Source organism: Ursus maritimus, unplaced genomic scaffold (genome assembly GCF_017311325.1).
Source record: "Ursus maritimus isolate PB19 unplaced genomic scaffold, ASM1731132v1 scaffold_33, whole genome shotgun sequence".
In the NCBI taxonomy this organism is placed as follows: domain Eukaryota; kingdom Metazoa; phylum Chordata; class Mammalia; order Carnivora; family Ursidae; genus Ursus; species Ursus maritimus.
The window spans coordinates 28,616,685-28,629,383 of record NW_024425897.1 but is presented as its reverse complement, the minus strand read 5'-3'; the positions used below and the strand labels follow the sequence as shown (position 1 = coordinate 28,629,383).

The 12,699-nt window shown below is 54.2% G+C and overlaps 1 protein-coding gene across 2 annotated transcripts in view; it reads right to left on the bottom strand.

Annotated features, from left to right (window-relative positions):
• Positions 1-12,067, bottom strand: part of ADGRD1 (adhesion G protein-coupled receptor D1) — a 126,040-nt gene extending 113,973 nt beyond the window's left edge. Inside the window, exons 1-4 of one of the 2 annotated variants that reach the window (XM_040620049.1) lie at positions 11,520-12,067; positions 11,391-11,427; positions 2,790-2,873; positions 585-680 (exon numbers count right to left, since the gene is read on the bottom strand). In XM_040620049.1, coding sequence (XP_040475983.1) covers positions 585-680; positions 2,790-2,873; positions 11,391-11,427; positions 11,520-11,582 — 280 coding nt within the window. In that variant the 5' untranslated portion in view covers positions 11,583-12,067. The remainder of the gene's footprint in view (positions 1-584; positions 681-2,789; positions 2,874-11,390; positions 11,428-11,519) is intronic. The other variant, XM_040620050.1, reaches the window with a different exon arrangement.
• Positions 12,068-12,699: the final 632 nt, after the last annotated feature.

Genomic DNA, 12,699 nt, shown 5'->3' with positions numbered 1-12,699 from the left:
CAATAGCTGCTCTCCCTTCTGCTTTGAGCTGCGTAGGAAAAATAGGAAACATGTGGGCTCTGAGGTTATTAAGTAAGATAATAATTGAACCCTGACTCTCCTCGGTGTTTTGTAAAGCAGCTTCTAATAATTGAAAAAAAAAAATCCAGCTACAGAAGACATGCTAATTTTAATGTTTGTAAGAGATCAAATTTGGGGGGAGGTATTTTAAAATCAGCTTCAATTTTCCATTCAGAGGGTATGCTTTTCCTCCCCCAAAGAATATACGCCATTGGAAAATCCAAACAATTTCTATTTTTAGAAAGCATCTCATGTCTGTCTGGGTCTGAAAACCAGCAGCTGGTTCGGGAGACCCTGGTCACGTGAACGCTTCCAAACACCTTCCCACACACACAGCGGGTGGCCCTACGTCTAGACCTAGCTGGAAACGGTTATGCCAACACCCCGGGTCTCGGGCCGCGTTCTCGGGTATAGGCTTGTTCGCTCGCCAAGCCAAAGTGAATTCACACGGAACCGAATCGACCTGGCCTCTAGATTCACGGCAGATCTCGACAGAACACGGACGGAAGGATACCAGCGCTCACCTACGGTCGCAGAGAAATTTGAGTAGGCAGAGTCATTGGTACGAACAAAGGTAGAATTATGGGAAGGAAGCACAGTGAGGTTGTGGGCTCGCAACACTAGGTGGGACAAAAGAAAAAGCACAATACATGAGTGACATGAGCAACAACGGCATATCTCTCAACTGACGCGCACCGAGAAGCCGTCTTGCACCCGGCAGGCGTCTTGGATTTTCTCTCCCGACCTCGCCCCCCTCCCACCCCCGACCTCCCGCGCGCTGGCCCGCCAGTCCCAAGGCGGGGGGCGTGACAGCTGCTGGCTTCCGCCACAAACGTGGGTTCCAGTTTGCCGCGTCCCACGCCCTCAGACACCTAGTTGAGAGATATGGAACTGAGCTCAGCCGTGAAACAGCCGCGACGAGATTGCTCGTGGTGGTGATGTCACGACAACTGACGAGCCGGGGACACAGCACGGAGGTGACGGCATGGTAATGACACGTGGACAGCACAACAGAGGACTCAGCGACAAGTAACACAGCTGTGTGAGCACGGAACGGCTTCCAAGGCCATTCGACGGTCCCAGCAGCAAAATGTGCTGATGGGCCCTGCTCCCTCGGTTTTCCGAGGAGCCCAGGACGGAACTGACATGTGCCAGCCGGCACCGTCACGTGAAGAATGGATCCAGGGACGGCGGTGACACCGACACCAGTCACGTGACCCGGGGCACACATACACAGAGTTTTCAGGGAAGGTAACACATCGGTGAGCAAAATTCAGCCACGACCTGTGTCTTGGCGATTATATGACTTTACGAGAACTGCCCACAGGCACAGGTGTTTAGTCACCCGAAGCTGCTGGTTGGATCATGACAGTGCATTGTGTGGAGGGGTTAGGACAGGACTATGAATATTTGAGCTACTGTTTGAAATAACGACTAAAACCTGAGTTTCTGTGTCCTGAACAATGAAGTATGTGGACAGTGCGTTTCCACGGGGTGGGATGGTCTCCTTTCACAGGCTTTCAAATAAAGGCCCTGAGAAGAGACATGGGATTGTGACGGGGGAAGCAGTCCATTTTAACCCGAGCTGGTCATGTAACGACCCCCACAGGGAGCTTACAGCCCCGAGGTGCAGACCATTCGGAGAGAACACGGAGCTCCAGGCGGGTGTCCCGTGTGGCCGCCACGGCTCTCCGTGCGCAGGCAGGCAAGAGGGGAAGCTGAGGGCCCCCAGGCTGGTCTCGCACCGGCGGGTCCTTCCACCCTCCTGGAGGACCTTGCTCCTTGACTGCCCTTGACTCTGAGGACACTGGTGGCCTGGACTCCAGCCAGGATGCTTCTCAGTTTGCAAATTTTAAGGGAAACATTTTAGAATCTTAGGTGGCAATTTATGGCTGCACGTTAAGTTACGGGGTAAGGAAAATGCCACCGTGCTGGTGTGGAAAGCACAGTAGCTTTTTAAAAACTCCACTGCACGGAACGGGAAGGGACATGACGTGGGCAGGTGCTGTGACGTCAGCCATGTGACATGATCAAGAGCAATAAGGAAATAAAAAATAAAACGTAAAAGCATCCCAAGTCAGTCAAAACTTATACTGGGAGAAAGTGCTCGGGGCCTCTGCGGTTTCTCCTTACGGCAAACATCCGAATTCGGTCAGATAGAGACTGTATTTCCCGTGCACTTAGGGACCTGGGGGGCGTCTTGGGTGACGTTCGGTCTTTCCAAGGGAGCTGCCAGTGACGTGTGCAGAAGCCGATTGATAGGCGGGGGGACCTCTGCCGAGTGAAACGGTGACCCCACAAAGTGCACGTTAGTGCTGGTTGGCACGCCCTTCGGCGCTCGGCTCAAGCGGACCCCGGTTCCGGCAGGCGTGTGGGTTACGCCAGTTTTGTCTGGAACACGTCCATCTAGACTCGTAGGCAGATGGACCCGCCATCTGCAGCTTCAAGCTTCAAACAGCTGCTTCTGCTCTAAGGTTATCGGGGGGAAGGTGCACACCTTAATGAGACTTAGAGTCTCAAGTTCCGTCCTTCCACGATAAGGACATGTCAAGGTTCTAGTAAAATACTTCGGGTGAACAGGCATTAGGCGAAAGCTGCTGAACGTGCACTAATCTCCACTGATCTCCTGGGTTCGCAGTGGACGCTGCCCACGTCTGTCTCCCCTGACGGCCCCTGACCCCGCGTCCCCTGTCCCTGCGGCCTCGGGTTCTCTCACCACCCCTGTCTACCTCCATGTGTGTCCTGAAGTTCATGGATGCCGTCCACATTCTCCAGCGGCCAGTAATGGGAAGCGGAAGCCAAGACCTCAAACCCTTGGGGGAAGAAAAGAATAAACACGTTAAGTCACCATCAGGAGGGGAACCGCTTACCTTCCACGTGAACGGAGGGAGGAGGGACATCGCAGAGACTGTGGGACTCACCGAAGAGGAATCTGAATAAATTCCACACACACTCCGGGGTTGAAAAAGAGCTCTTAATAAATTATAAATGGGTGAATATTTCCTTAATGGCATAAAGCGTGTTAAATAGGAATGAACAGATACCTCTGAACCGAAGGGAACAGCGGCCACCAGGCATAATGGGGCCACACAAGAAGTGTGTCCGTTAGGGTCAGGAGGAAGAGTGGCCGTTGTCCCGTTACTGCTTTATACTGTCTTAGAGGACATACCCGACGCAGTCAGGTGAGGGAAAGAAATAATGTTGCGGGGATTTAAAAAGAGGAGGAAACTGGCACCAGTGTTACCAACATTGTGTAAGGCTCCTGACTCCTTGTTTTATTGTAACAATAACCTGTAAAGTAATTATATTGTTTGCCTATTTGTAGAGACGAGGGGCCGATGCTTCCTCAGAAGTCGCCCCGCTGGCTGGTTTGACGCGCAAGGCTCACGCCGAGTCTCCCCCTGACGGCTCCCGGTCTTTCTGCTCTCACTCTGCTTCATACTAAAAATTAACCGCGTCAGGATTTCCGTCATGACCCTTGTACTTTGGGTAGACAGGATTTCGTGCAGATACACTGTGTCCTACTCTGCTCGTCCCACTTAATACCCCATGAACCATTTCACTTATTTGCTCCTATCCAGGGTCCGTGGTGGAATCTGGGGGGACAGTCCGGGGGGGCGGCGTCCCCCCACACGCTCAGCCCCTCTCCTGGCTGCAATCAGCTCCCGGATTAGCTCTCTGTGATTAGTTCCCAGAAGTGGACATAATGGTCCAGATGACGACATAATCGTCCACCGCCCGAAGGGTCTGCCAGATCATAGAGAAGTAAAAATTAATAAAGTCGTCTCTGTGTTATTCACCGTAAAAAAATGTTTAAAGAGGAGATAACGGGATCATTATTTTCAAGTGAGGTATGTCTCATAATGAGAATGAAAAAAAAGAAACACCCTTACAAATAAGGAAGGAATTTGGTAAATGAAGCCCTGTTACACACCAGGAAAGAAGCGAGTAAGGAGGTCTATACAGACGTGACCGCGAAAGTCAACAGCTTCCCTGTATTCAAACGATAACGCGAACACAGAATGGAAGGAACGTTCTCTTTTGTCAACGCAGCCCACAAAAAGAAGACACTTAAGTGCAAAAGAATGAGAACCGTACAAAATTCTCACAAAGGAAACAATAAAATAACACCGAGGGATGGACAAGAACCTTTGAATAAATGAAGCATTTTATAACCTATTTTTGGAAAAAGGAACTCAAAATGGTAAAAATGTCAACCAACCCTTGAATTCATATATAAACATGAGGAGATTTGCTGTACACATGCTGAGAGATTTTGTGTGAGAGGAAGCTCATGACAGAGCTTATCTAGAAAAGGGAACAAGCAAGAATCGCCAACAAACCTGTGCGGGGGGACGGCTACAGGGGCGGGGGGCCCGGCCCTCACACAGAGTAAGGCCTGTCATGAGGTCGCCGCTGCAGAGAGGATCTGGTGCTGCTTACGCATAAACAGTTCGGTGGAAAAGACCCGTAAATATCGCCATGCACTCGCGAAGCTAGCTCATGGTAAAAGTGGTCTTTTAAACCAGAGGAGAAGCACACAACAAAGTTTCAGAGCCAACTAGCCATCTGCAAAAAACCAAGACTCCTAACTCACTCCCTACTCCATAACACATTTCCAGAAGGAGGAAACCTTGCATGGAGGGGCGCCTGGGGGCTCAGTCTATGAAGCATCTGCCTTCAGCTCAGGTCATGATCCCGGGGTCCTGGGATCGAGTCCCGCATCAGGCTCCTTGCTCAGCGGGGAGCCTGCTTCTCCCTCTCCTTCTGCCCCTTCCCCCCACTCGTGCTCTCTCACTCTCTCTCAAATAAATAAAATCTTTTAAAAAAAATTGTTTTAAAAGCCTTTAATGTAATAAAACATAAAAGCTTCTGAGGAAACCAGGTGATAAATCTATGAGAATTTTTTAAATATTTCCGTACGTGAAAATGAATCAAGCTAAATTGAACCGGGGAGTTGTGTATGTAATACATGCAACAGAAATGTGCTGATTTCCTTTTAAAGAAATGTATTAAATTTACTGTATTCATTAAAACTCCCACTATTAAGAAAATTTAAACCAGCAGAACATAGGGGCAAAGGACATCAACAGGCAGTCCAAAAAAAAAAAAAAAGAAATGCAAATTATTTTTAAATGTATGAAAAGATGTTCAACCTTGCTCATTTTTTTCCCCTTAAACTCGCCTGTCCCAGCTCACCCAGCCGACTGACAAACAGATGTACTAAGTTGGCAAGTTCTACCACGTTTTTGGCGGAAGGTACAGCCTTTCTGGGGGGCAATACGGCAATGACTTACACAACTTTTAAGTGCACTTTGACCTAGTAATTCAGCTCCTGGAAGTTCGTGCTAGAGACAGACTCACACATGGGATCGGAGAGCTATGTACGGGGTACTGGTTTACAGCATCGAGAGCGTGTGAATAACGTTCATCAGCGGAGGGGCCGTGTGCTAAGCACAGAGCAGCTGCATAACGGACCAGAAGGTCATTAGGACAAGGCTGATACACGTGTCCTGATGTGAAATTTCCCCAAGCTGTATTGTCAAAAAATCAAGGTGAGAGAAAAATGTGTTAGTACCAACCATGTGTGGGAAACGCACCAGCTGGGCAGGGAAGGAGGGAGGTGGGATGGAAAGGGAGAGAGAGAGATTTTGCATGGAAAGCCTAAAAACGGACGGCCGTATTCTAGGGGCGAGGAAACTGACCAACTGTGTGGAAGACGGAAGATTTCCATTCCTTTCTATGTCTGCTCTGTTCGAACGTGTGGACGTGCATTCCTTTAAAAACTTAAAATGGGGAGACACGTGGCTTTAGCTGACGTCCACTCGAAATGGCCCTGCTCTATCAATGCAATATGGAGACGGTGAAATGTCAAAATCAAAAACACTCATTTCCATTTCTGCCATGCGTTCCCCCCTAAAATGTACGATATTCATTTTGAAGAGGGGAAACATCGCTGACTTGTTATTCAATTCATCTGGGGTGGGCAGGGGGGGGGATCAAAAAGGGAATGACATCCATCGTGCCAGGAACAGGTGCGGTATCTTCTTCACAACCCACATCTTCATAGAACTAACGCTGTGGATGGTAAATCCTTCCCTATCATCCCTGTTTACAATTGGCCACCACCTACCTGTTCTGGGCAGAAAGGCTGACAGAACAGGATGGTGGTCTTGTTCGCACAGGGAGCCCCCCGAGCTACCAAGAGTCTGTAAGAGAAAGGGGTTGGGGTCGCAGAGGGCCCGCTATCCCATATCCCTGAGCTGCAGACAAGGATAAAGCCCCACGGCCTTGTCCCAGCCGCCACATACGGGCAACACTGAGATGGCTGGATGGACTGGAGCCGCACAGTGGTGGGCTCGCAAACAGAAATGTGCACAGGGCACCGGGCCCAGGGGGGCGTTCACAGCTGTCTCCCACCTGGCAGGCCCAGCACAGCGGAATCGCAGCAGGTGCTGGAAACGGCCCACTGGTGGGGTCTGGGACTCGCTGGACGTGTGTGTCCTGTCTGAGGACTGGAGCCGCCCCCTGCTGTCCCCGCAACTCTGCAGGGAAGTCCACCCAGCACAGCCAGTTCTCCCGCTTTTAGGGAGCAGTCAGAAACCCAAACTGTGCCAATTCTTTATTTGAAATCTCCCCAAATCTTCACGTTATCAATTAAGTTGATTATTTTAACTAAAGCATTGCATGGTGCTAACGAGACGTGCCTAAGAGCTAAATTCAACACGTAGGTTCCCCTTTACAACCTTGGGCGTAAAAACCCATGAGGGTCCTCAGAACAAGCAAATCTCATTCTTTTGGGGGTAAGACCGACCCTCTGGGGCTACGTTCCCCAAAACAGGTGACCTGAGATGTCCAGGTCGTATAAGCACCCTGGTTTCCATCGGATAAACTCCAAAAAGACCACGTGTCTGGTTAGACAAGACAGCAAACCTGACTACATGGCTCCTTCTGGGACTTGTGGCCCTAACGAATGAAAGGAGCGAGAGGGGGGTATTCGGCCGACGCCGCCACGGCCATAAAGAGCTCTCCGGGAATCATTTCTCACCCCGATGCAACGTGCTGGACTCAGCGTGGTGAGGCGCAGGGACGCGGGACAGCCGGTGCTCCTGCCTTTCTCCCTTCCAGCTTCTCCTCCAGATCCCGCACACCCGCCCCTCACTAGGACTCGTGCGCTGGAACCCTCATCCCGGAAGCTGCAGGAAGTCAGTCCCAGAGTCCCATGCCTCGTTCCACAGAAGGGTGCACCACGGAGGAAATCAGTCCCCGCCGGTCGCGGAGCCGGCCCCGCTCAGCCTTTCTCGACCTGCCCACAGGACTGCCTGCCACGAGCACCAGCATCCAGACCACGGGAGCCTTGGCCCAGACGACAGCCCACGCACCACCACCCTGCGCCCTGTCTGCCAACTCCTTCCTGTTTGCCCACGGCACTCACTAGTACTTGAACACTTTTGTGGGTTGTCAGACTCTCCGACCCATCTGTACCCCAATCTCACGTCTAACACAGGCCTGCAGGGTGTGCGTCTGCGTAAGCCACACTTTTGCATTTGGATTCTCCCCAAAACAGTAATCTCAGTGATAAATTTTTTTAAATTACGTAGGCAGAATGAAGTGCAACGATGAATAAACGAATGGATAAACATAGAAAGAATATATATTTATATATACTTCTGAAACTACATACACCCCAAAATCTCTACTGCTCAAATTTCCATTCGTTCAATAGAGTATAAACATTATTCTTAAAAATTCCATCACGAACACTTTGCACTGGGAAGATGAACGAAGTTTCTGCCAGGACCTAGTGGCTCAGACAGCCCGTTGCAGACCACGTAGCACCATGGTGCTGACCGACGTTGATTCACCTTATTGCAGTGAGCATTTTGCGATATGTACAAATATTGACTCATGACACTTTACGCCTGAAACTGAACTAATGTTGTATGTCAACTATGCCTCAATAAAAAATACATAAATAAAGGGAACAAACTGTTGATTTGCACAGAGAAAAAACTAGTCTGCAACCAGAGGGAATTATAATCACCACAAGCATTGGCCTTCCAGACCTCGCAACAGGGCCGCGAGGGGAGCTACCCCGACCTCCCGGAGACGGGCCGGGACCAGCTGCTCTGCGTACCTCAGGCCTGGGAATCGCTGGATAACGGGGTTGGGCAAGGTCCCTTTTCCTCCTTAGAGAAGTTATAGACAGCATGTTGGTAAACTTTTTAAATGCGCGGCAATTTCTTGGCTGGCGCCATTTACGGGTTTAGGTCTATCAACCATCGCGCTTCCCAGCACTGTCCTCGGAGCGGAGCAAGGACTCAGCAGGCTGGGGCCGGGGGAAAGGTTTAATGCGGTCACTTCCCCAAAATGACAGTCCACGGTCACAGGTAAACACTGATAATACGAAGGCTCAGAATGATCTCAGGTTGTCCCTCTATTTACAGAACTAAACACGTGTCTACGCGGTAAAGACACACATCTGGCAAAGGCCTCGTGGCCTGGGCTGGTGTAGACAGACAAGCCAAGGACGGTGCCCTGGGAGCCGCCGTGGGCGGGCTGGCCGTCCGCGCTGATTCCGCTCACGCACGACCCACGGCGCGCAGTCAGGCCAACACTAGCAGGGGGAGTGCGCTAGGTCACAGCAAGACAGGGACGGCACACGAGTCCCGGCACGACCTCAAGAAGGCAAGTCTGGAGTGGCCGCAGTGGAAAGAGCGGGCCCTCCCGGAGGCTCGCCCGAAGTCCTGTGCACACCTGCGCTCTGCACCTACCACGCTCTCGTGGTCCCCAAGTGCCCTTACGTGTCTGAGCCCACGAGCGCTCCTGAGGTCACCACCACGTATACCCGGCGACCTCCGGCAAACCGCCTGCTCTCTCTGGAACACCCACCTCTCTTCTGCAGAGGGCACAGGCTCCCTCAGAGGCCCCGTGGGGACCCCGCAGAACGTACGTCCGAGCACCCGCTATGTTGGCATTTGTAAATGCTGCTCTGCGTTCCTTAGAAGTCAAGGCTCAAGTCACAGAGCGGTTCCCCGCGGGTGGGGATCTAGGCGGTTTGCAAATGCTCCCCCTTCAGGAACGGGCTCCCTGCACGTCTCCGTGTCTGTGAGCGGGTGCCCTTGACAGGTGCTGGGCCAGGCTTTCCCCACCGGGGACCCTGCAGGTCGGCACCCCCAGAAGCAGAAGGGAAGGCGGCCTCCTGGTGCAGGTGCTGCACGGGGGGGGGGGGGGGGGGGGGGGGGGGGGGGGGGGGGGGGTCAGACTTCCCCGCAGGATGTAGGGAGAGCAGACGACATAAGGGCCAGAGAGAGAGGAGGGAGAGGAAGGAGATGGGAGAGAGAGATAAGGGGAGACAGAGAGCGTGAGAGACAGAGACAGTGAGAGACAGAGACGGTGAGAGACAGACAGAAACTGTGAGACAGAGATAGTGAGAGACCGAGACAGTGACAGATACGGAAAGAGATAGACACAGAGATAGAGACAGTGAGGCAGATATAGAGACAAAGAGAGAGAGACACCGAGACACAGAGAGAGAGACATACAGGGAGAGACAGGGAGAGACAGAGAGAGACAGAGAGACACAGAGAGACAGGCAGACAGACACAGAGAGAAGGAAGAAGGGGAGGAGGGAAAGGGGAAGGAAGAAAATGCAAGCAGTAGGGTTTCGTCCACAAGGGAACACCCACGGTCCTGTCCAGGGAGCGTCCGCCTCTGTCATTATGGTAAAGAAGGAGGGAGGAGGGGTAGACAATGAACTCTCAACAGGGTGGGGGGCGGCGAGGACAGGAGAGACCCCGACACGGGAAGTGAGACCAGAAGGGAGCCCATGGGTGTGGATGTCAGTAAGAAGGCTGAGCAGCTCCAGCTCTCCCCGCAGGCTCGCGGGCTCACTGCTGTCCACGCTCGCCCACCACCGTTGTGTCTCTGTGCTGCTGGTTTGGAGGAAGCCAGGTCAGGAAGCTAGGGCGTTAAGAGACGAGCAACGTTTCCATGTGGAGCAGAGACTGAATTCAAACCAGTCCTCGCAGCTGAGGGTCAAGGGCCTGGGCGCACACCTGTGGACGCATGTGCACAGCTGTGTGTGTGGATAGGTTTGGACGTGTATATGCATGTATGTGGGTGTGTGTACATGGGTGTGGATGTGTGTGCACGTGTGGGGGTGCGTGTATATGCGTGTGAGTGTGTATACATGGGTGTGGATACGTGTGTGGATGCAATGTGGCCAGGGTACGATCTGGAAGCCACTTCTCGGCTTCCTCTCCCACCCCGGGCAGCAGCCTGGGTCTTGGGGGCTGCCTTACCTCCCGTCTGCCCGCTGACATCTTCCCTCACTCTTGTCCACTGGAAAACCAGCGGGAGCCACAGCCGGCTCCGGCAGGAAGGGGAGAGCCCCAGGGCAGACACACATGCTCCTCGGTGTGATGCCTGAGCCGCAGAGCCCGGCTTTCTTTCCGTCCACACTTGGGTTGGGGAAAGAGGAGCACATAGAAATTCATGGCCTTCACACCTTTTCCAACAGAAGATTGAACTTGGGCATGTGGGTGGAAAAGAGGTGGTAACACCCAGCCACGGAAACAGGTGGTCCAGGCAGTGATCCCCGCCTTGCTGGGGTACCCACAAAGGAGACAGGTCCAGCCCCACGACCGAGGTCCTGGGGCTCCCAGCAGAGGCCTGGCCTTGTAGATGGGTGGCCCGGGGATGCTGGCTGTACCCGTAGGGTCTGTCTGGATGGTGCCCTGGAGGGGATCAGGCTGCAGGTGACAGTGGCCGGTGAGAGCCTGGAGTCAGAGGCGTGCTCACCAATGGGTCAGGGTTTGTTTGCATGGCTCTCGAGCACGGGCTCAGGGACCTCGATGGGTTCCTCACCACCACACACAGCAGCCAGGAAGCCAAGGGTACAGTGGCCACAGGGGGTTCCCGCGCCTCACCAGGCCCCCTCCTTCCACACGCCTGCACCTGTGACGCGGCCACGCCACTCAGGGACAGCTTGCAGACTGAGGACTGGCACTGGCCCATGGACAGCGAGCGCCAGCTGGGACGGGGACAGAGAGGACGGGGCCCTAAGTCAGCATGGAGACCCACGGCGGGATGAGGGCAGCAGACAGAACGCGTGCACCCTCCCTTCCTCTAAGGTGGCGAAGACCAGGAGCCAGAGGCCAGGTCTGACACCAGGGTGAGCAGAGCACCAGGAGACAAAGGGCAGGGTGGCCAGCCGGGGACAGGGGCCCTGCAGAAGGGCCACTCTCTGTGGGCCTCCGAGACAAGCGACCACACCGTGTGGGGAGCCCTGCGCCAGGCGGTGACCCGCACAGGAGGCGCCCCCTTACCTGGATGGGCCGGCGACCTGGAGTAGGCTCCGCGCACCTGCACACAAAAGACCAGAGCGTCAGACACCGTAGGGCCGCTGCCGGCGGGAGGTCCAGTCGGACCCCAGGAAGAGCCACGGGAGACGTTACCTGGAAATGGCAGCACAGCAGCAGCAGCCAGGGCTGCCCGGCCCAGCGCGGCGGCCGCCTCATGGCTCCCCGACTTAGAGCGCCGTCCGGGCGGACTCCCGACGCTCTGCCACCGAGCGGGCGCCCTAACTTTCACTTCCCCAGGAAAGGGACATTTTCACAGGTTCCGGAAAGAGGACGGTCTGCTTCTGCTCAGCGTGTGAGACGCAGCCGGCCCGAGAGCCCACGCGTGTTTTCCTCGCCGGCCCCAGAGCCCACGCGTGTCTTCCTCGCCCGCGAACCCGAGCACGGTCGGCGCGCACGCCTGGGACGGCGGCCCAAAGCCGCTCCGGAGCCCCGCGGGGCCGGCTGTCCTCTCAGGAGTGCCCGTCTGTCTCGGCCGGGCTTGGAATCAGACCCCTCTGTCCTCCCGTGGAGCGGGCGGCCGAGAAGACGGGGGAGGCGCGGGGTCCTGGCGCTCCCGCCTGCCCCGGCCGAGCACCCGCTGGCCAGCCCCGTCCGCTCTGACTCAGCCCGACGCCCCGGCGGCCCCAGCTCGGGGTGGAGAGGCAATGATGTCAGGCGCCGGCTCAAACTTTGTTCGGCTCTGCTTCTCTATTTATACCCCTCGCCGCGGCGTCCTTCCTGGGTCCTAACACCAGTCCGTTGAGAACAACTGGCGGCCCAAACGGGCCCGGGCGTCCGCGGGGGTCAGATGCCTCCCGCCAGCACCCTCAAGTTCAGAGCGAATGTTCCGAACGAGGAAAAGGACGACAAGCCTTAAACTGTGTGGAGAGCAGAGCCTTGCTGGTCTGAAGGAAGCAAGAAGGTGATCCACAGATGGAAAAGGGAAATAAACCACACCCACGTGCCCCCAGATACGTGCCGACCACATTTTTCTGTTTAACCCTTTCTGAGGCAGGTGAAAGCCATGGGATTATTTAGAGTCCTTGGTGTAATCACGCCAAACCCCGTAACCGCCCGCATCCAGGATCCTGTTCTCCAGGGGATAAGAGTCACACCCTTGGCCGTCCCGAGCCTCAGTCTACTCAAGACCAAAAGTTTCTCCAATCTACCCCAAATCCACGCTCACACTCACACACACTCACGCTCACACAAGGCTCACACTCACCCTTACACACATGTCCACACACGGCTCACAGGCCCACACAAACTTACACTCTCACACATGCTCGCACAC